Source organism: Halyomorpha halys, unplaced genomic scaffold (assembly GCF_000696795.3).
Source record: "Halyomorpha halys isolate HHAL.00 unplaced genomic scaffold, Hhal_1.1 Scaffold2195.1, whole genome shotgun sequence".
NCBI lineage: Eukaryota > Metazoa > Arthropoda > Insecta > Hemiptera > Pentatomidae > Halyomorpha > Halyomorpha halys.
In genome coordinates, this window is record NW_027112476.1 from 70,751 (window position 1) to 95,540 (window position 24,790).

At 31.0% G+C, this 24,790-nt stretch overlaps 1 protein-coding gene across 2 annotated transcripts in view; it reads left to right on the forward strand.

Annotated features, from left to right (window-relative positions):
- Positions 1 to 206: 206 nt before the first annotated feature.
- The window catches only part of LOC106691264 (uncharacterized), a 59,737-nt gene continuing 35,153 nt past the window's right edge, over positions 207 to 24,790 (forward strand). Inside the window, exons 1-10 of one of the 2 annotated variants that reach the window (XM_014436978.2) lie at positions 207 to 550; positions 623 to 729; positions 5,917 to 6,042; positions 6,951 to 7,112; positions 8,394 to 8,621; positions 10,894 to 10,986; positions 14,697 to 14,838; positions 14,911 to 15,068; positions 21,491 to 21,580; positions 22,665 to 22,803. In XM_014436978.2, coding sequence (XP_014292464.1) covers positions 532 to 550; positions 623 to 729; positions 5,917 to 6,042; positions 6,951 to 7,112; positions 8,394 to 8,621; positions 10,894 to 10,986; positions 14,697 to 14,838; positions 14,911 to 15,068; positions 21,491 to 21,580; positions 22,665 to 22,803 — 1,264 coding nt within the window. In that variant the 5' untranslated portion in view covers positions 207 to 531. The remainder of the gene's footprint in view (positions 551 to 622; positions 730 to 5,916; positions 6,043 to 6,950; positions 7,113 to 8,393; positions 8,622 to 10,893; positions 10,987 to 14,696; positions 14,839 to 14,910; positions 15,069 to 21,490; positions 21,581 to 22,664; positions 22,804 to 24,790) is intronic. The other variant, XM_014436977.2, reaches the window with a different exon arrangement.

Consider the following 24,790-nt stretch of genomic DNA (forward strand, 5'->3'; position numbering starts at 1 on the left):
TTATCCGTACTAAGGAAAATAGTGTTAAACAAAAAAATCATGATGAATGAAACATTCTGTATGGAATATTTCTTTTTAATTCGCCAATTAATAAATATTGTCATAAAATTGTAATAATAACAAACAATAAAAAAAAGATTCCTCAATATAACACAAAGCTAAATACTTAAAATTACCATGTGTCATTGTAACCATAGAAACAGCAACACAGAATAGTATCAAATTGTCTAACAATGTCATTATTTCTTGAAGTAAAGGATTAACAAGTATTTTTATAACATACAATAATTAATGACGATGATAATTCAAGATACTAGATCATAAAAATCAATATTTACTTTTCATTACTGCTTCATTGAATATCACATTTAGAAAAAAGAAGATTATTATTTTTTGATAAATATATTATGAGATAAGCATGTGGAATCGTGCTCTAAGAACTGATCCATTTTCTTTATCAGAACGATCTAAAAATGTTTCACCAGCATCATACTATCCCTACCCAAAACCAAAGAAAACACGTAATACTTAATGCTTCTGATTTACACATGTAAATGCTTTATTTCCATTGTTTGTTTTTCAGATTAGACTAATGACTTGCTCTCAAACTTTTTATGCACAGGCTGCCATGTACCGTTTAACTGTTCTACCAATGCACTTGCTTTAGCTGATACTGGTGTTCCAGCCCCATGCACTTACAATATAAGATATAGGAAACACCGCATTAAGGTAAGAAAAGTATAATATTTCTGAAATATATTGATTAGATCAATAATGATCATAATGTGTGATATATTTATTTTTTTTTTTAAAATAAAAAGTCCCCTGACTTGAACTTGAAACTGAAACTGAAACACAGACCAGATAAAAAACACATCCTTCTGAAGCTGTTTTAAACATATTTCTTTTGTAAAAGTTAATTTTATACATATGTGCATTTCCTTCAGTCTATGTAAATGCCTTAAACTTTTTAAAACACATTATTAAAGCAAGCATTTCATCAACTCTTATTGTAGATTAGTTCAGAATACAAGATTAGGAAAGCTACAAAATGTAATATAATTTTCAAAACATTTTCATTACCTGACCTGCTTTTACAAATTCAAAGTAAACAGAACCTAATTTTTGCTAACAAGAATTATAAAATTTGAGTTTTTGTTTACATATTTTCATTAATTTTAGTAATATTATTGTCCTCCGAAACATACTAACTAGAGCAGCTCAGATAAGTCCAATTGAATAAAAAATGTGGAAAATAAATAAAATATTAAATGAAAAAAAACAAACAAGCAGATAACATTTGTTTGTTCTCTCTCCTCCAATCGTCCAGAAAAAAGTGTTAAGCTTAAGTTGGAACATCAGCACACACCTTTTTATACAATTAAAAGATAGATTACAGCAGGCAGTAAAATAAATTGGATTTTTGTATTGATTACAATGCTGTAATGTAGTTAGTTCTATGAATAGCATTAATGAAAATATAGTTCTGTAATGTTTAAGATAATAATGTTTATCAAGAAAATTAAACATAAATTACTAAAAACAGAAACCATGAAACTAAGTATTTACATATACATGGATTTGTATTGGGTGATTGATTTTAAAATGCACTAGCAGTTATTTTCTACTTACATAAAAATAATCATTCTATTTATATCACTATTTACTCGTCTAATAATAAATATACCATATATCTATCAGTCTTTAGGCAACAGTAGCTGTGCTCTAGTTATGATCTGACTTTTTGTAACTCTCTTAATAGAACATTGCGATATTAAATGATCTGAAACTAATTAATAATTATAAATTGTAACAAGAAAAATTAATAATTCAGAAAGTATTTTTTATCCAACCAAGTTCCTTTTTATATAGTAGGGAATTGTCCCAATGTATGAAAAGTTCATATATAGCAGAGGTCAAATACACCTTTTACGTTAGTTAAAGTAAAATAGTAAATACTACATTTGAAAGACGATGATTGGTTAGAATATCATATATTCAACTATGTATTTATATGATATTAAACAATATGAACTTTTGTTTTTGATTTTCCGAATTAAACAAACATATTTATAATTAGTGAAAAAAAAGTCTGATTCATCTTAATTTATGAAACATTATTTAATAAAATGTAAACAGTAACTTTGGAACAAACTTAAATCAAAGAGTCATAAGATGACCTTAGGATAACCTATTCTTTAGGTAAGATTCATAATCAAGATGAATTACTAGAAAGTTCCTTTGAATCACAAGAGAACCCCAATAAATCATAATCAATTTTTATCGTTTTATGGTCACAAAAATCCTTGGGGATCTGCTTCCAGCGACTGGATAAGTAACTTAAAACACCTATACAGCTTATGTCTTTACACAAGAGAGGGGAGAGTCGTCTTCAAGATATGGAATATAGAAAGTTTTAGATTTTATACCTTTTCCACTAAAATGTTGAAGCAGCATCTCTGGCTGAATTTACAAATAGGTGTGTTCAGGGGTACCATTTATTGCCCTCAATAATACGATGGCTCATGCCTTCCCTCCCAAGAAATTTTATTTTATTATTGCCTCTTGGATGATCATGATTGTGTATCTTGTTAGTAAGTATGCATAATTTTTACTCTATTACTTGAAATAAGTGCTATTTTTATTATATTAGTTACAATTTTCGTTGGAATTAACAAATAGTGGAAGATTTAATTGTGCTATTTTTAACACTTTACTTAACTAATTATTGTTAAATTATACGCATACTATCATAATTAACTGATTTTACTAAAAAAAATTTTGTTTGTATTTCATGAAAAATAATTAAATTTTGTTATTTTGTTCAATAATGTTAAAGGAAAGGTTAGAGGGGCTGCCTTCAACCCCATAATTTAAAAATGGTGAGAAATTCCAAATTTGAAAACCTATTTCAAATTGGGAATATTGTGGTAAAACATCATTAAACAAGCCATTATACCCAAAATTACGGATAAGCAGTACTCAGAATGGTATCATTGAGTGTACAACCGCCTTCCTCTTAAAATGATACATTGGTGGGTTTGGTTATCCCTTTTGAGGTATATATATTTATATCACCCACAAATACATAAATCAAAACCTATATATATATATATATATATATATATGTTTCCCTGCTGTTGGAGCGTAATTTGTGAACTGTTATCTTTGTTTTTCCTTGAAACTAAGGTGGGAATCTGTTCTCGCTTTGACTGTACTAAGTTTTAATGATTAAATCAGCTTAAACCTTTAATAACTTCGATAACTCAAAAAATTAGATAGTTTTACATATAATATAATAGTAAAAATAAAGTTACTCAGTTAGAGTCGATTAATTTTTCAAATTGCTAATTGGAACCTTAATTGAGTGTAAGTTTTTATATTAAATACACTCTCTTAATCTTTTATAAACTAGTATTAGTTAAATTTATAACGAATGTGTTTAATTCATTTTATAAAATGATCAAATTGTCCTGACTCTCCATTTCAAAATTGATAAACCTATTTCTTATCTATAATCTTAATATTTTTTTGAGACTGGTAATTTTTTTAAAATAAATAATTCAAATTTTATCCATTATAGTCTCAAAACCTTTTATTCCTCTTACAAGTCCGACGTTTCGGCCAATCCGGCCATATTCAGGGACAATCTACTTAATACAACTTTGAAACTATATAATTTTAAAAACTCTAACTCCATGCAGGCTATTCTGCCCAGGCCAAAAACATCGATTTCTAATTAGTCAAATATTCACTTAAAACTAAATCAAAATCATTTATCATCAGACACTATTCCTTACAACTTTTATCACAACATCACAAGGTTGAAAGGTAATGTGAGGTCAGTTTACACAGAATTTTTCAAAGTTTGGACCATTTCAATAATTGTAAAATATATATTTTTGAAGCTATATTTATTATAATTTTTTTAATGATTTCGAAATGCTTTTGTTTTAAATATTACATCCAAACCCACTTTTCAATTATGTCCATTTTGTGAGATCAACAATTTTATATAGAAGTACCTAGGACTCACTAACCCCTACCTCAAGTAAGTGTGTTAGAAGTTTCCAGAAGATTAATTATTAAAAATTTGCAGCTGAGAGACAAATGTAAAATATTCTGTTTCGACAGGATTTTTTTAGTGACATAATCATTAAAATGGCAAACCTTGCCTATGATTCACATGTGTTGTGTTCAGTGACAGACAAGCATGTGAAATGTGAAATATAATTGAATAATTTCTGTGAAAAAAATATATATATTTTCATGAATGCTGGGTTGCCATGCTGTAGAAAATGATAGTTGGTGTCTACATAGATCTGATGCTGATACTAACAACTGCCGTGTTATGGTGGGGTGGACCAGTACAAATTCTTTTTTGCCAGGACTGCTGTGGTCTATCCCATCTAAACCATAAAACTGTCAATGAGAAATTTAGATCCCAGAGTATTTGGTAAATCAGCTTCTAAGGGTTTCACTTAACATGACAATTTGAAAAATAAAAACACATATAGCAGAAGCTAGAAGACCCAACATAATTTACATGTTTGAAGTGATACCTTTACGGTTCACCTACGGTTCACTTACGGTACCCTACTAGTTCACTTTAGCAAGCCTTGGTGGCTGACTTCTTGAAAACTCAATGTTTAAAATGTATGCTTGACAAAGGGTAGCTCTTAACAGCACTGTTCTCCGATTACACACAGGTTCCTTGCAGATTATTTACAAGTAATTAATAGTATTAATACATTCTGAATACTATTTTATTTTCAGGGACCAGCTAGGTTTTTACCTTAAATGAAAAACTATAGGGTGAACATATTTTTTTTTTGTTTTGTATCTTATCACAGTCCACCTTCTTTAGAAATAAATTAACTACAATAAGCCCATGGGTGTTAATGACCTCAGAGTTTTACGCCCTAAAGCCCCAGATAATAACAACAACAACTACAAAAAAAAAAACTACAAAAAATATTGTTTTCCTTTATTTAAAGAACCTGTCTAATCCCCTATAATAAATTATTATTTAGAATTACTGTTTCAGTTAATCCTTCACCACTTCCAATGAATTATACCTAAATGTCTGTTCGCTGTACATATGTTGTCTTATGCTATTTTATATCTTTATGAGTATAAGTTTTTTTTGGCTGTTCTCTATTTGTGTTTTTGATCTGCTGTTTGTGTATCATATAGTGTTTGGGATACATTTATACAGGCTAAGTGATTTACTATACTTAGCATTATGGTTTTTTCACTACATAATTTTTCTGTAATTAAAATATTTTGACATTAAATTGAAATGTTTTGAGTAATGGTACGATGTTTTATTGAAAGAGGTAGAGGGCTGCCTTTAGCCCAACAAGAATCCTTTTGTAATACCATGTTTAAGAGAATCAGGACACTATAATGATTAGTAAATGTATATGATTCAAAGGTACAGGGAGTCAATTCTTTTAAATGATTTTTATATTTTGAAAATGATTATAAAATAAAATATATAATTTGAGATATGTACATGTTCTTTATGTAGCTATTAATATGCATATATATTAGGTGATATGATTATATTATAAGATTTTTATTTGAAGATTCCATACAAGGTTTTTAGATTGTTAAATAGCTATGCTCTTTACATTGAACAGTTTACAAGAGATTTACTTTCCCTGAGTGGTTAGTCTGATGATGTATAATTTATTAAAATGTCTGGATTATTATTAACTGTTATCTAAGTGACAAAAGCCTTTCATCAAAATCTTGTATATATAACCCAATTTTATTTTTTTTTTTATGAGATTTTTCACTTATTAATTATACTTAATAAGTTATGTTATGTATTCTGTAAAGTTTCATTTATATGTAACATTTCATAGTTTTTTATGTTTCTAAAATTGAAATTTACTTGATCCTTTTTAGGGAGGTGCAAGTTTAAGATTTACAGATCCTAGAGTTACTTTTAGCCGTAAACCTGGACCTTCTCCTCTTTCTTATGATCCAGACTTGTTGTATGCTCAAAAATGTGAAAAACAAACTAAAGGAAAGGTATTCACTTTCAATATATATTTTTTGCCATAGTCAGATTTGTTGTACCTTTCTTTTTTTTTAAAAAAAAAATAGAATTTTTTTGGAATATTTTAGTTACTAATCCCCTACATTTAACTTAGTGTTAAATACATTAGTTAAAATGTGTTATTTTCATCTGGAAAAATACATCATCACTTTGTCAAGATATTTTACGATTTTTAAAATTAGGTACCATGGGTATATTTACTTAAAATCAGGTTTCACAGTGACAATGCTAAAGACAGTAATTATGATGGTGACAGCTATTGCAGCCTCTTACATCGTGTAAACTGACATTTGTTGTTGAACTAGAATTTGCTTAAAAATACAAGTCGGAAGCCACATATGATTTATTAGACAATGTTTTTTCGGCAAATGAATTTACCTATAGTAGAGGTGGTAATAATATTCTATAACTATTTCCCATAGCTATTTTTCTGATAGGAGATCATAGATTGTACAAAGTTATAATCCTGACATATAATTAAAACATTAAGTGATTTGTTCATTTTTGAAACATGAATTAATTTTCCTGCCAGCTTTTTTAACTTTTTTTCTTCATCAATGACCATATCTAATTTTATCATGCTTTTAAGTCAAATAAATGATTTGGATACTCCATCTAGACTGAGGAGTGTGTAATCCTATTGAAAATGTTCTCATGTTCTCTTCAACATATAATCCGATTTTCTTTCTTTAGACTTATTGAACTAAGCAACTAGCCTAACTTTGCTAACTCCCTATAGCTCTTTCCTTGATGTCAATATCTTAATACTTCGACTTTAACAAAACATAATACTTCATTCTCAAGTCCCATCTACATTGTAAAGAAATGATAATTACAAATTAGATAAAAAATTTATGTGTATAAATTATACCTGTTTCAGATTTTTCGAGGGAAACCTTCTCGTTCTGAATTTGTTCCTTCAGTTTCTATACCTCCTAAACTATTTGATGGCTTTGATATTATAAAAGGAAAAGGCCTAATTTTGAGGCCACCAAGGTTAGAATTTCGAAAACGTATAGAGCCCATGTTACGTCATTTTCCAGTAAGTAGATTGTGAGTTGATTTACCCTTTTGTTTTTGTTTCTTTAATAAAACAATTAAATTTATCATTTCAGAAAGATTAATAAAATGTCCTCTGTTTGCAAAATGTTAGTTATTATTTAAGCAATATATTAAATGGTACTATTCTTTTATACATTCTGGACATCTTCCAGGAGCCACCGCTAGTGGGCTTGATGGTGAGCTGTGGCTTTTCAGTTTGCGGGGTCAGTAACACCCTCAAGTCCACTCAGACACTGTCTAGTCACTATCCCATGGGTCTTCTTACTAGTCTTGTTCTGTGTGACGAACTTCTCTGTTAACGGATTTGTTGATATTTCAGTGCTATGTCTTAGATGTAGTACTGTGTTTAATTACTGTAAATCCTCACAGGATGAAAACTCCATTCTGCAAGATATTTTCTACTTCAGAGCCCATGTTATAATTCATTACAGCAAATGTACTAATTAGTATAAGATTGTATCTCTGTTTTTTTTTTTACAAAATCCTCTGATTGCTTTTCTTTATCTAAATTAAATAAGATGACTGCCACAATTGGCTTGTATTGTAACTATTAGAGATTCTAGGACCCACTTGTACCACAAATCTTGAATTTTTCTCAATCATTCTTAAAAGGTGGATCAATTTCTTCTTAATGCCTATTTCTTCTGATGCTTATACTATTTTGTGCATCAACTCTCTATTTACTGTGTTAATTAAGCTATTCTTAGTTTTTTGAACAATACTTTAATCAATTTTTGTTTTATGGCTCTTCCTAGGATTTAGTGGTATTTCATACATCCTAGTTAAGTGAAAAGTTTTACTTGAGTGTTGTCTATGAATTTGACCCCTAGAACTACATTTAGGTAATTTATAAAATCTTTTTACATAATTTTTGTTTAACTACAATATTATTTTAGTAACATTTTGGCCCTTTTACCATTTTAAAATTAATCATTATTTACAGTTTAAAGTTAAGAAATATTAAAGAAGAAGGAATATTTTAGAGACTATGGTGATAAATTATTATGATTAGTTTGAAAATGGCAAAAGACCCGAAATGTTGCTAAAACAACATTATAGTTAAATAAAAAATTTATAAAAAGTTTTTAATACTTCATTAAGTGTGGTTCTATGCTTATCTAATCAACTTTGGTTATGACCACAAATAATTTAGTATTCCCAATTACCAAACATAAAAAAAAATTGTATTAACAATTAAAAACCTGAAAGTTGTTTTTACAGTCATAAATATATATATGTATATATTTTTTTTCTATGTCAGTATGAGCTGAGTGAAACTACATTGAGATATAAAGGAAACCAATGGAGCAAGCTAAGAGCTGAGAGGAAATTTATATTATCGGGAAATCCTGATACACCTGGTGTAGGCCAATATAATTTACTTGACAAACCTCCTAATCCTATGGAGCTTTACCTTATCAAACTGAGGACCTATAATTCATGCTTATCTGATATCTTAAAGTCAAATGACAGTACCATCAAGAATATGGTAAGAAACATTAATTTTAAGTAAAGTATAGCCTATAGTAATTACTAATTTTGATTTTCATGAAGATTAGTTATTTTTGAATTAAACAGTAAACTTATTTATTATATCTATGCCATTACATTTATTATATCATTTATGTTTTATTTAATATATTTGACTTATTTATTTATTATTGTAATTTATTTATTCATTCATTTATAATTTTATGATTTATTTCAGATTTATCATATCATTCTCTGATAAAATTAAAGGTCATCTCTCATTATGTTAGTTATTATTGTTATAAAACTTAATTCCTTAATTTAAACTATTGTGAATTCATAGATACTAAATAATACTTAAAGATCTATATTGGTATTGATTTATGATTGTTAATGTTGATCCACTGGCTTAACTAACAATATTTATTTGTGACAGAAGTAAAAGATTTGCTCAGTTATGCGAGAGAAATATTATTAAATAATTACTAAAAAAAAAAAAAATGAAGTAAAAGTTTTGCTCAGTTGTGCGAGAGAAACATTATTAAAGAATTACTCAAAAAAATAAATAAAATAACAGGATGATTTTAATAGAAATTGAAGCATTGTGTGCATTGGAATTTTATTAGGCTGGGTGATGATTATAGCCAAAAGAAGGGTACCAACTTGTACTCTTCTTTTTTTAATTAAAAGATTTTTATTGTTTTTTTCTGTACATAAAACTAATATTTCAATTCAAAAATTATTTTGTTAATGTATGTAAAATATTGTGAATTGATAATTCTGTTAATCCTGGTTTTGTTAAAAAAAAAAAATGTAAAACTAAATCAAAGATAAAAAATGAATAATTAAGAGGGTATGTTATAGTGTGATACAAAAATTAATTTTTTATCATTTTCATATCGTCCCATTCAATGAATAGCTGAGAACAGAGACCTGTTTTATGCTAACCATCTAAATCTTCAGCCACAACATGGGAAATTTATGGACAATGTGTTTACAAATATATAATAAAACGATTTCAACACATTTTTAAAATTTCAGCAATCTTCAGTGCCAAAAACTGAGACTCTTCTTTCAAAAGTCCACAAAACCAAGAGGAACCAATTTGTGATTGAAAATGTCTCATAGAGAAAGAGGCGGAAAACATTATTTTTAGTGATGAAAAGCATTTGCGTCTGATTTATCGGTCCTGACTGATATTATTTTCATGACCAATGTGAGGAAAACGTAATTTTGAACATACATAAAATAGGCATAGCAGGTATTATTGTTTTGGCTGGGACAGGGTGCTTTGGAAAAGCTGAATTAATATTCTGTTCAAGAAAAATAAATGAAAATTATATAGAGATTTATCAAAACTAATTGAATAAAGAGAATAGAAGATGAGAGAGAGAGAGGTTTATTGTTCAGTAAGACAATGCTGACTATCTACATAATGTTGTATTTGTTTGTTGAATGCATTTTATAATGACCTTCTTCTTCTTCTTCTTGAACTGGTGTATTTATTTCAAATTGCAATCTAGAAATAATGAATAAATAACCTTTATTTGTTTATTATTTTTCTTATAATATGTATAAAGTATTATTTTATTAATTTACTGTCCATGAACGGAAAATGAAATAAAATCTGGTATACTTCTTGTTTTTCATTGAATATTCTACTATCAAATTAATTATATAAAGATCGTAGGAGGGTGTAAAATTTTAAATCACCTCAATCAATAATTAATAATTTAGCTCTTGTGTGAGATTAGAAACATACTGGCAATTAAAATACTAGAAAGAAAGGTGCTTTGCTGTGAGAGAATCAAAGACACATGGAAAATAAATAAACAGTTTGATATAATTTTAGAGCATATTATTTAGAGTATTTAGATCAAATTTAGAGCATAATACTACAAATAATCTGATAGTACATAAAATAAATTACAGTTATTTCAATCATATTTATTTAATTATCAAAACTTTACAACAGTTTTGATAATTACATAAGCAGATAAATTTTATATTGATTTAAGAAAATTGATACTATATATTTTTTATGTATTTTTATTATATACAATTGATTAGCATTAGAAATTGATTACTTATTATCATTATTGTGTTATATTTTTTTTTTTACTTTTCTTATGCAAAGTTATTTGAATTTATTTCATCTTTGATTAATATTTGTATCTTGTGTTTTATTTGTTTGTATCATTTTAATATATTCTCAATAAATGTTTATGCATGTGTTATGATATTTTAAAAATATATTTATAGCCTTCTGATCGTAATCTCTCTGATTCTAGATTGGACCAGGTCCGTGTACCTATGAGATAGATTATGAACCAATTTTTAAGCAATGCTCTTTTAACGTGATGGGAACCTTTCCTAAGGCTGAGGTAATCAATTGTGATACTCACTAAATATAATTATTGTCATTCCATACTGTACTCATTATTCTAACTCATTATTTTTTTTTTTATTTGTATGTAGACTTTCAGAGTAAATAACACCCATATACACTGTGCCAAAAAATTATTGGCACACCTAATTTTTGTTGTTTCATTTTGAAAAATAAAATATTTTATTTTTTATTTGATAAAATATTCATAAATACAGATAATTGCAAAATAAATATTAAAAAATTACAAAATAAACAATATATTTTAGAAAATCAAAAAAGTATTGGTACACTTTTGATTATGTACATTTGTTGGGGCGAGGGGATTCTTGTAATTGAAAACAATTCTCCTACCCAAAATAAATTTTTGCTGGTCCGGGTTAAAAAATAGAAGAGGAGGACCTGAAAATAATCTCATGAAAAAAATTGAAATAATAAAGAAAATGAAGTGAATAAAAAAAAATCCTTCCAAATGATACATACACAATTTAATAAAACTAAAATATAAACAATGAAATAAAAATAAAATGAATTGGTTGCTTTTACGCAATGAACTCTTAAATATAAATTTAAAGTACAACTGTGGCAGGCTTTGGACCCACCTGGTGTTTTTTTCTCACCGACTTTCTAATTCACCAGACTACTTGTTTTTTGGGGCTCTATCTTACCAGTGACCCTCACCCAACGTATCCACTCGATAACCGCATTGAGTTTACAACAGGCATTAATTTCAGTTAAGAGTGGAATTGAAAAGTATAGTCGATATGCGCATATGTACCCCTCTGTCCATCTGTGAATGACTTTGTTTTTCTCTCTTTCTCTTGCATTGAGCTTCATATTTTTCTGTTTGTTTTGTTTTCTTTTTTTTTTTCTCTCACCAACAGAAGTACTCTTTTTTTGTATAAAGAAAATTATTTTATTTTTGTATGCATATCCAAAGATTTTTTACTTCACAATTAACTCTTTTATTTTTGTAACAACACTATATTCTTTTAATTTGAACTGGAAGCCACTTATATTTTGACATCTATGGCAGCCTGTAATCTTCTTGGCATTGATGACACAACATTTTATATTACTTTTTGACCAATTTTATGCCATTCCTCAGACAAAGTTTCCTATAGTACACTTTTTGAAGAAATTTTATTTTTTCTTATTTTTAGGTCTAATAGATACCATAGTTGTTACATAACATTAATGTCCAGAGACTGTGGTGGCGTTTTATGTTGTATATTGTACAGCATCCACTCTTTCATTTTGTTAGCTGTGCGCTTTGGGTCATTGTCTTGTTGAAAGATAAAAATATCTTTGATCCCCAGTTTTCAGCTCTACTTTTTAAATTATTTCCCGCGAAGTCAACATATGTAGTTGGGGAATATTGAGTATTGAGTGTCAAAAATTTTTTGGCACACTGTAGATTGATTTTGCTTAGGTGATTGATTTATTTCCTATCAACATGCTCTGTCTGAAATAGGAAACTGATTTATAGATATGCACAGCATAAATTTTCTTAAGCGTTCATCATTAGGAAATAAAAAATTAAACCTCTTACTAGATGTAGACCCTTGTGAAAAAAGTTTTTAAAATTTGAATCTGAATAAAATCTAAATTAGTATTAAAAAAAAAAAATGGTCTTGTATCTTATAGTATCTTGAAAAAAATTGATCACAAACAAAATTTTCAATTTGAAGATCACCTGTTTTCTAAAAAGTTGTTTTTGAATCAATATTTTGGACTTCTGCTTACTGCTAAATTAATGTCTTGTCTTTTTAAACTGTTGGTTACTTGTGTTTTTCCTAGTTTAAAGTGAGCAATGAGGGCCCAGCTGATTTCTTCTTCTTATCCACATACTTATATTAATTTAACTTTTTCTTAAAAGTGTGTTTTCTTTGGTGACATTTATAATAAATTTTTCTAATTTTTTGGTAACTTAAGACACATTAAACCTTAATAGTACACATGATGTTGGTACGTTCTTATTAGATTGTATGATAACTGGAAAAAAACATGTATGAGAATCCAGGAAAGAAGGAGGGGAGCAAAATGTTTACATATAAATAGTGTAACATACCCTCTGAAGATGTGCAAAATAAAATTCAAAGAAATTATTTTTAAAATGCCACATTTTCTCTATTCCATCTGCTATTCAAAGAAATTATGTCTTTCTTTTCACTCTTGTCTGCTTAAGAGAAACCTTTTCCTTACAAAAAGGTTTAAATCTGTGTCCAAATTAATTTATTAGGTCCGGTTTGGTAAAACTTGGACAATAATAATGGAAAGTAACTTTTTGGAAAGTAACGTTTGTTCACTTATAAAATATGTCCGTATATTATGAGCATCTATCAATATAGACTGCTGTAACAATTTTCAATATTCTTTGATGTCAACTTCACTAAAAGATAAATAGAAGATAATATATGATATTATTAAGTCTTCACTTTGACACGTCATAATCTTTTGTCATCTTTTATAAATAAAAAGTTATAGTCATTTTTATTATAGTGTAATGAATTGTTTATATCAGGGGGATGAGGTTTCTTATGCAGTGCACTCTTTAAGTTATTTATGAATATTTTTTGATGACATTTCACTTAATTAGGATTTTATTAATTAGCTACCTTTCCAAACATATTGCTAGCTAGCTAAATATTATTTTACAATATAGGACTCCAATGGGAGTCTTGGGCTGATGAAAGAAAAAAAAAATTTTAATGGCTATATATCCAAATGGGTCTTATTCACATGGGTGTTTGATACAAAATTGGTGTCTAAGCTTCCTCAGCTGGCTGTTAGTCCTTTCAAAGCCTCAATTTAAGTTCCTTGTTACAAATAATGAGCGCATTACACATTTTGCCCTATAGTACACCTGTTCGAATAATGCTAGAATCAATTTTTGAATTACTTGAGATAAATATACTCAGAATTTTTCTTTATATTAAGTTACAAGAATGTTTGGTCTTTTCTCCATTCAATTGAAACATTCGTTTTTCTTTTTTAATGACAAATCTCAACACAGCTACTGCTGTTTCAACAGCAAGAACAGATAAGCTTCTAGATTGCAAATGATGTCTTCCATGTCAACCCCATGTCTAAGACCCAAGTTGATTAAGATTTTTTTTTTACTATTTACTGTATACCTTATCTTAGAAAAGAGAATCCTTCATATGGGATGGATGAATCGGGTTTTAGAACCTATAGAACCTCGTTCTCTTCTCCCCCCTTCCACCTTACAATCATAAAGTTTGTTTTACTTGATACTATTATATTATTTATGACTAAAATTGATAAAAAGGTAACGTGTGAACATTACATCCTATCCTTTTTAATATCTCCTATCAAATAAATCTCCCTCTTAATATTCTTGAAAAAATGAAAATTTGATTCACTATTGATTTGTTTCTTTTAAAGCAAACTTGGTGCTTTATAACTTTTGGTTTAATATTGTGTAAAAGATGGTCTTACAAAATATTTGATGGAATCTTATAAAAAAAAAAAAAGTGCTTTTGAGAAATATTTAAAAACAAAGTTATTTAAAAAAAATAAATAAATCAATTTTAAAATTTGCTGTTGTAATTACCACTTTCAAATATGTACAAGTTTTAAGTGAAATTTTTTCTCTTATGTGTACTCTTTTATACAGTAAAGTGAATCTTTTTTTTTTTTTGTTGCAAACAAAAAATTAGAGAAATAAAAAAAGTTATTTTGCAGAGATTTAGAAATGAAAAAATTACGACAATGCAACAACCACTGAATTTATTTCCACCTCCTACCATAAGTTCAAAACAGCAAGCATGGCCCCCATTTAATACTAGCTCAATGGCAAGACCTACAGTTAAAAAAACTGAAACAAGTATATATGCCTGCAAGTTTAGTTTTTGATTTTTATAATTATTCTAATTAATATTTCATATTTATTTTTTAGGTCCCGCCAAGACCAATATTTATAATTATACCATGGTATATAAATTGGTGAAAAAGTTAATGTCTATGAAATATATTATTCCCTTTGGTTATGGGTCATTGAGACCTTCTTCGTTTATTCCTAATGATCACCCTGGCCCAGGGACATATGATCTCAGGGTATGTTTACTTATTTTTTCTATGATTTACGTTTTACTTACTATTGCTTATTTTTAACTGTTTTGAAGTTTTTAAATTAAAGGTATTTTATACCAATTTAAATTTATCGAGATAAAATCTTATTTGGAATTGCCTAGTTTATAAGCAAATTATCTTACTTTATTTATACTTCATTTTTTTACACAAATTAACCCTTCTGGTTTTTAAATCTTTTTAAAAGACTTACATTTTATTTCACTTCCTATCTATCCCTCATGTCTTTAAACATCTTTAAAATAACTTTACAACTCTTAATATTGGAAAAATCTAATGTCATTATTATTAAAGAGAAAGGAGGAGGTGAGTTGAGCTAGAATCGAGGTAGATTAATGTTGCATGTTCATTTATATAGTCAAAGTGTTACTTATGTAAAAGAAGGTAGGTAGAAATTAGATGTAGGCTAGAGTATGGAAGCTAGAAAAGACAAGGGTAATCAATAGGGCCATCAATACCCATCGTTAAATGTTACTGCATTGCCGGAACGAAACCAGATATTGTGAAAAAAAATATTACACTAGTAGAGGGTACCAATCTCCAGACTTGGCTGGTGACAAGTATGAGGGGAATCAGTCCTAAAAAAATGTGGGTATAGTGAGAGGAAGGGTGTAGGATGTGGAAGTAACAAAAAAATATTTGTTGACTAAATAGAAACATCCTGGTCCCAAAAGTACTCAGAAGGAACCTAACACCTTATCTTGACAGAATGGAATCTTATATACTCCCAGTAAACCATTGATGTCGAGAGGATTTCCAGTGAATTTGTTTGAGCTCATCCAGGAGGTCTCGGTGTATTAGTTTTATTGAGAAAAAATGCAGTAATTTGGTATTTATAGAGTTACACAACTTTATGTACTTTTATAGAAAATAATTAATCATCTTATAGTTAGTCTTGGTCGAATTATTATGTCTGGATTCCAGTTTCCAGTTGTTCCAATTGGTGTTCCAACCTGGTTTAACCAAACTTTAATTTCGCATGTACTTTGGCCCTTATTTGGTACTGTCAACATTTAAGAAATGCTGTGGCCATTCCAGCTGCACAGTAATACTGAGGCAGTTGCTGCTGCTCAAAATCTATGACCTAGTTCCATATTTTATGTTGGTTTGGGGTATCCTCTGAGTCTCTACAAGGTATGCACTAACTCTGCAGTTGCAGTGATGTTTCTGTGCTGCTCTAGATAGTGTTATAATTTACTGATTTTAAAAGCTGGCTGTGCCATTTGCTGTTGGCCTATTGTTCGCTGTAGGTCTTTGTTACACTGTTGCTCAGTGTACATATGTGTGTTTTTTTACGAGGATCGGTGGAAATCTTTAAAAGACACATATAGGTACGGGCATATCCATGTGTGGGATTTTTACCCACTAAAACCACCGCCCTACACTTGTTTCTCACCCTCCACAGGACCGCCATTAGGCATTACATCATGGGGGTGAGTGGCTGAGTGCCGCCTCATTGTTTTAGGCTATCTCCTGGTTCGCTTATCTTAACTTCTGCATCACCTGTGCAGGAAATCATTGGCCTGCCATCCAAAAATTGACGATATTATCTGCTGTTGGGTCTAGCTACAAACGCATTGGAGCTCTCTTCTTTCTTCATGAAAGCAGTGACAGAAGAAGAAAACATGTTCTGCACTCTCTTCTATTCCTGGGCACAATGGACATTCTCCAGTCTCATCGACCTTAAACCTATACTGGTAGGCTCGGAAGCAACCATGCCCCATAATAAACTGGGTGATATAATAGTCTACCTTCCCATGGTTCCTATTCACCCAGGCCTTGATGTTGGGCACCAGCCTGTGCGTCCATCTTCCACTGAATGTTATGTTCCAGCGACGTTGCCATTTTCTTAGAGTCTCCTTTCTTAATACGTCTCTTGGAATATAGTCAACACTATTATAAGAGTGGCTCCTCTCATCTGCAATCAGCTCAATCGGTGGCATCCTGGCCACCACGCAAGCCGCTTTGTATGATACTGTACGAAATGCGCTGATCACTCTTAGCGCACACCTACGATATACCAACACCATCGGTCTTCAGTAGGCCTCAGTACCCAATGCATTGTGTGTTTTTTTTTTTTGTTTACGAGGGTCGGTGGAAATCTTCAAAAGACACAGATAGGCCCGTACCTATCCGTGTGTGGGATTTTTACCCACTAAAACCACCGCCCTACACCTGTTCATTCCTCTCCACAGGACCGCCGCTAGGCATTACTTCATGGAGGGAAATGGCTGAGTGCCGCCTCGCATTCTTCGCATGGTTTTCACGTTTCCATGCTAGTTACGTCTTCGAGCCCTCTCTTCCTCTCTCAACCTCTTGATGACTACTGTGGTGAATATCTTCACTGTGTTCCAATGCTGGTCTGATAATAGCATATAGCTCATCACGTTCTCTGGTGTGACGTGTCCTCCACACACTCTCTCCAATTCACTTTTTTCTGCTGCAAAGCGAATGCAAGTGAAAAACATGTGCTCCGTGGTTTCCTCGACAGTCTGACATCCAGGGTGTTCTGAGGTGTTGTCCAATTTGAAGCGGTACTGGTAGGCTCTAAAGCATCTATGTCCGGTCAACATTTGGGTTATGTAAAAATCCACCTCACCATGCTGGCGACCATACCACTTGCCCACATCAGGTATCAACCTGTGAGTCCACCTCCTGGAATCTGCAGCCTCCCAACACTGCTGCCACTGGTCGATGGTTATTTTTTGCTCTTCTTCTCTGGAAAAGTGCAAGCGTCGTCCATAGTGCCTGCTTCTTTCTTCAACAAGGAGTTCCACAGGTGGCTTTTGGGCTACCACACACACCGCTTCGTAGGAAACAGTTCGAAAAGAGCTAACTGTCCTTAAACAAACTCTGTGATAAACTGAAACCATCTGTCTCCTGTATGATTTGGTAGCCATCGTTTCTTTCCATATCAGGGCTGCATATAACATAATGGAGGTGACAACAGTAGCCAGAAGCCTTCACCTACTTTCTTTGGGACCTCCGATGTTTGGCATAAGGTGTGACAAAAAGGATGCAACTTTAGCAGATTTGGCGCTAATATACTCCACGTGAACATTAAAGCGGAGACGTGCATCGATCATAACTCCTAGGTACTTTAAGCAAGACTGGGAACGAATTTCGTGCATACCCACCGTAACAGTGATAGACTCAGTCTGCTTCCTGCTAGTTACTAGGAGAACTTCGGTCTTGTGATCTGCAAGTTGTAGGTCTACCGAAGAGAGCCAACCTCGGACCTTAGCAACAGCCTGATTTGCGATGAGGGTAACTTCTTCCAAGTACTTCGCCGCAACTACAACTGCAACGTCATCTGCGAATCCAACAACTGTGGCTCCCTCCAGCAATGTCAATTTAAAGATTGCGTCGTACATGACGTTCCACAGAAGAGGCCCTAGTAACGACCGAGCCCTGTGGGACACCACCAGTCACCTTGTATCTCCTTTGGCCAATGTCTGAAAAATAAAACAGAACTCTATCTTTAAAGTAGTCTGTGAGAACTCTCATAAGATAGGCTGGCACCGCCATAGTCCGTAGGGCATCTATTATACAGGTCCATCTTGCAGTGTTAAAGGCATTCTTAACGTCTAGCATGATGATTGCTGCATAACACTTAGCACCTCTCCTCCACCTTGCTCCTGCAATTGCTGTGCGGGCCATCTCGACTACCAATCCAACTGCATCTATCGTGGATCGCTCTTTATGAAATCCATATTGAGCACGCGAGAGGCCATTAACTCCCTCCGTGAACTCTTGTAGCCTGAGGGAAAGGATCTTCTCGAATGCCTTATCCATGGTATCCAATAAGCAAATTGGACAATAGGTTGACGGGTCTTCCAGTCTTCCCTGACTCTTTGGAATGAGTACGAGACGCTGTCTCTTCCAAGGTTTCGGAATTGAGCCTTCACGAATGCACGAATTGAAGATATCGATGAAAAGATCCGGCCGTTTCCTGAGAGTCACCTTCAGAGCTACATTTGGAATTCCGTCCAATCTTGGTGTCTTGCCATGTTTTAGGTCTGAGGCGATGTCCTCTATCTCTTCCTGTGTAATTTATGCAAAGTTCGTTATATATATATTGTCAATACATTCAATACTATTCGCCTGTCCAGGGAATAGTGTTCTGACAATACTGTCTACAACATTTGATCTCGTGGGGTGCTGCATCGTGCCATTACAAAGTTTTGTGTGGATTGTGTGTGTGTGAATGTGGGTGTGGGTGTGCATGAGCGTTTGTGTATGCGTCTGTGTGTGTTTTAGCGTAGCTATAAAACATTTCTAATTCAGTTCCGCATTGTGAAACATAATCCAGTCTTCCCTTTTTGTACCTCCCACTTTATTCATTTATGTATTGTTTACCTGCTATTGCTTCTGCTACCTCAGTAATTAATCTTATTTAGCTCATGACATCAGTTTTTATTTCTAGCTTCTAGGCCATATGTTTCTTCTTTAGTCTTATTATTATTATCAGTTTGGCACTACAACTTGATGTCGAGTTCTGACCTTCTGCAGCAGCCTCCTCCAATATTGCGATCCTGTGCGGCTGCCATCCAGTTCCTCACTCCTATTATGGTCCTGGCATCATCACTCACACAGTCACTCCATTGAAGGTGAGGTCTTCCTTTGCATCTTGTTCCATGAAGTATCTCTGTCACTATTTTCCTTGGCAGATCATTCACAGCCATCCGAGCAACATACCCGGTCCACCTCAATCTATTGAGCCTCACAAACTGGACTACATCTTGATCTGATCAGGTTCCCTGATTAAATTTTTTAGCTCCTGGTTTGTTCAACGTCTCCATATCTGGTCAACCTTGACAGCTCCAAATATTTTACGGAGCATCTTCCTCTCTATGACCATTAAGTTATGCTCATCGACTATCTTCTTTAGCCTTAGCATTAAGTTTAATCTTACTTTTGGAATTAGCTATACCATCTAGATCAGGGACATGTTATTTACATGTATAAATATAAAATTTATACATCATATATCAAGTGTTAACCAATTACTACCACTTAAAAAGAAAAATCATTCTTAGAATCAATACATAGCTGTAAAGAAGCTCTAACTACGGTAATCAATTTTTATTTTTGACTGAAATAACAGCTCTTAAGCTAATCCAAAACAAGAGCATAGAATACTTCAAAGAATGAACAACTTTTATTCTAACAGATAATGTTCACTTATGAATATCATAGTTGTTGATGAATCGTGAATTGTTGATGAATGTCGATCAGTTAAGAAACTCCAAGTCACTTTTTGGGTAATATTTAAAATTTGATGATTCGCTATTCTCTATAGATAGACATCATTTGTTTTGGAAGGAAAAATCCATAAGTTCAATGCGTTTTTGCTGTTTTATAATGGTGGCTAGTGATCATTTAATTGATAAACCTTAAATGAAATACTTAAGGTCTTTTATTCTCTTCTGTAAGAGTTTAAGGATTGTACACTAAGACCCAGTCCGCTACTCAGAGTTTAGTTTCTTATAGTGAGAAAATTTTCTTTTGTTGTCATATCTTAGCATATGCCTACAGCTCATTCAGTATCATTGAAGCTGGAGCTGCAACTGAAGATTTATATTATGGATTGGTTCAAAATAGGTACTTACCAAACCTACAATCTTTTCTGCCCAAGAAAAATTGCTTCAGGCAGAATAGTGTTTCTTAAGTATCATTGTACATTTAAAACTACCTAAGGGAATTTCAACATTAGATTAATTGGAGGCCATGGTGAAACATTTGGAAAAGATGTTTTCATAAAACAGTTTATTTTAGATTTGATTATTCATACAATATACATACCTATCAAAGAACAAGCCCAATCTCACTTAAATGGAAAATGCTTGGCCCACAGTGAGCTTCTTATTGCGGAATGCGTATTTACCAATAGTTTCATGTGGTACAATCACAATAGCCAAGTAGGGATATATCTGTATGCAGGTCACATATTTCTTTAAAAAGAAGGTAAACCATTGGTCCAATTCCAGTGGTCCACATAGATAATCTCATTCTACAGCTTTACCCTTAATCTCTTAATTTCATAGTTCAATCTTTCGTACCATTGTACATTTCTTATATAAAGATACAATAGTTTCTTTGGTAACAGTTTCTAACCAAAGCAAAAAAAAAAAAAATAATAATAAAAATTTAGACCCTTTCAAAGCAACCTGACAAAATTTGAAGTTATATTTTACTAGTTAAACTTTTTTAGCAGCTTTCATTGACGTGAGACTGTTATACTAAATATTTTGAGTGTTTTATTTGGAACACTAGTAGTAATGTGTATAACACAATATATAATTAAATTTAAATTAATTTAACACAATATAATTTATATGAATTATATAAACATGAATTATATATAATAAATAGGCAGTATTTTTCAGGAAAAACCTAAAAAGTTTATTATTGGTGCACGTGACAGAAATACGTATGTTCCACCTCTCAAATTGACACCACTGCGGGACATTGTAAAGGTATTTTATATGATATAACATATTAATTTCAATTTACTTATTTTTGTTAATATGTGTACTACTTTCTGAGATAATGAAGACCAATAAATGGTTATTTATTTGGGCAAACATTGGCCTCCAATTTGTTGGCGCCATGTTTGTATATAAAATAAGTTACAAAATAGAGAATAAGTATTAAAGAAAATTATTCATAAAGAGGAAATCACATGAAAAAACTCAAAACTGTTGTGCTACAACCAATGTTTACAAAGAACATCTGGGTCACTGTTTGGTTTAGAGGTGAGTCATTGCTGCGCAGGCAGGGAATGATGATTCCTGGATGCAGGAGGTCCTCATCATCTTTGGACTAGCTCAAGGGTAGACATCTTGAAAAAGAGAACATCAAAGAGTCACCCAAGAAGAATAAGGGATTCTTTGATTGGATCGCCAAACAACACACTTCAGTGGATGAGAAGTGAGTTGAAAGGGACTCTTTGTTTGGATCACCAGTGAATGAGATGAGTGAAAACTTCTAGAGGACAAATGCTTTGTTGACAGTCAGTGTTTATTTGTTGAAAGATTGTTTACAGCAAGGGTTAGTTTATTGAGAAAGAAGACAAATAAAACCGTCCATCATCAAAAGAAGATTATATAAATTGCTTAGTGGTGTACAACACAGAATTTTAAGTATACTTGTAAAATTAGATGTTAATTAAGCTAAGTGTCTGTTCTGATTGCCTAGAAACCCCTGTATGGGACCTTTTTTAGTCTAATAAAGTAATGAATGAAAATAATAGTAAAGTAATGAAAATAAAAAAAAAATAGAAGAGGAGGAAACAAGGAAGAAGTGAGGTGGAGAGATGATGATGTAAGAAAGCTGTTGGCGATTTTATTATCTTGGAAAGATTACAAGTTTACAAAACAAGTTGCCCAGAAAATCTGATAAAATCTCCTTTGCATTTAACATATAACATGTACTTTAAATTAGGCTGCTCGCATTCCTATACTAATTATATTTAGCATGTTAAAACTTTTTACATTTAATAGAACATCTTGAATACCCCAAATATGTGTTATACTATGCTAAATACAAATTAATTTGTAGCATGAAGTTGCCCCTTGGACGTATGATGTGTCTACTGGGATGAAAGCTCTCTGTGAAAGAAAAGACTGTCATAAAGGCCCTACTTGGATTAAAGAAAAGGATTTTAACAGAACAAAATGGTCCATTAAAGATAGTCCAGGTAGGTGAAAATGGTAATTATCTTAAATAAAATAATTAGGGTATTTGTTAAACAGGAGGAATTTAATTTGAATATAAAGTTTTTAATTTCATTAGTATTCCTTTCATGATAATGTTAACTGACTCAGCAATACTTTACTACTGCTAGATATACATAGATTAAATGAGCACAATGGAATGTTGGTTATCAATTATTCTATTATTTAGTTAAAATCAAATATCTGCATTCACTATTGTTTTTATTTTTTTGATAAATACATTTTCATTACTCTTTTATTAAATTTTAAGTTTAGTCTTTTGCTCTTTGATTTACAATGTTTTTGGTAATAGAATTCCCAGGGATCCTGCTTAAATAATTCCATAATACTTTTAAAAACAGGGATACAAATTTCAATAATCCTTGTCTTTACAAATAATGTAAGTATGATTTCAATTGTGTTTTGTACTATATGAATTGAAATTCCATTCAAATGACAGATACAGCCAATTGAAAGACTTCTTAAAAAATTAAATATTTTTTTTACATTACTATTTTAGCTTTATTAAACATCTACACCACAAGGGAAACTGGTATTAAAAATTTTAGCTTCATTAGTAATGTCGTTTTTGAAATATATTAATCAATAAGTCAGTGAATAAATGTACAGACACTTACAACCCACTCTTATCATACAGATTCACTCTTGTTTAATTTTCACAATATTTATTAAGAGTGTAATGATGAGAAACTTTTTCACATCACTTTGGTCCTTACATTTGTTAGATGTATATTATCATATGTATATTATCATTTCATAATAAAATAATGTAGTTATCAGTGATACAACAAATATAATAAAAATGAGGTATTATTGAGTGATAAATGTGATTACTTTCTAGTATAATTTTACTGATAATTAATGAATTCTAGAGATGAAAATAATTAACTAAAATCTCAAAGAAAATCCATCAAAGTTAAGTTCTTATTTGATCAACAATATTAGTTTATTTTTTAGCTCATCAATTCCTATTATATCAACTTTTATTTGACATTGCTCTTAACTGAAATCATTGTCTCCCTTATTGCAAAAAAAAATATTTTCACTCATACAGTCTTCAGTAGAAAGGGTGAATCCATTAGTTTCAGGAAAGTTAATTCAGTACTTTACATAGTATGGAAAATCAATAATAAGTTAATGAAGATTGACAATTTGAATCTTTTAACTGAATCGAATGATGATTCACTCATTCTGGTGATTTAATTATTTTTACATTATTCCTTTTTTTTATGTATTTAAAAAAGAACTTTTTTTACGTGAACAGTGTAACCAACAAAAAATTCCTAATCTTATAGGTTTTTAAATAAAGTTTTTAAAAAAAAAAAATAAAATAAAATAAGTGAAAAGTTTATGTTAAAAAGAAATTTAATTGAATTTGGACATATAAAACTCTCCAGAAATCTTATTACAAATTTTAATTCTCATCAATCATACTAAAATTGAATAAAAACTTCTGAATGAGTAAAGTTACTGATTATATTATATGAATTAAAAAAAAACACCCATATTCTGACTTTAACTGTTATCACAGAATACTTTCTCCTCTCCCAAAAGAAAAATAAGTGTTTCTTAGGCCAGAACAATGAATGTCCATTTTTTCTTGAAGAAGTTTGTCGGGGGGTGCGGTCAGCAAAGAACAACATAAATAAACAAAACCATATTTTTTATATAGGTTTTGTTTATTTATTTTGTTCTTTGCTGACCGCACCCCCCGACAAACTTCTTCAAGCATTAATCTACGGTCAACTATCTACACCTCAATGTCCATTTTTAAAGGATTATGGGTGTTTTTTTATGTAGTAACATTGCCCATAAGGAAATAAACTTTGATGTGAAAAAAAATGGTCTCAGAAAGCTGTTTGTCACTGTTGTTTCTTCATAAAATGACTACAGAATTCCATCCTCGTTTATTTGAAGTTTCAATTTGTTTTTCATGGGATCTGAAATTCA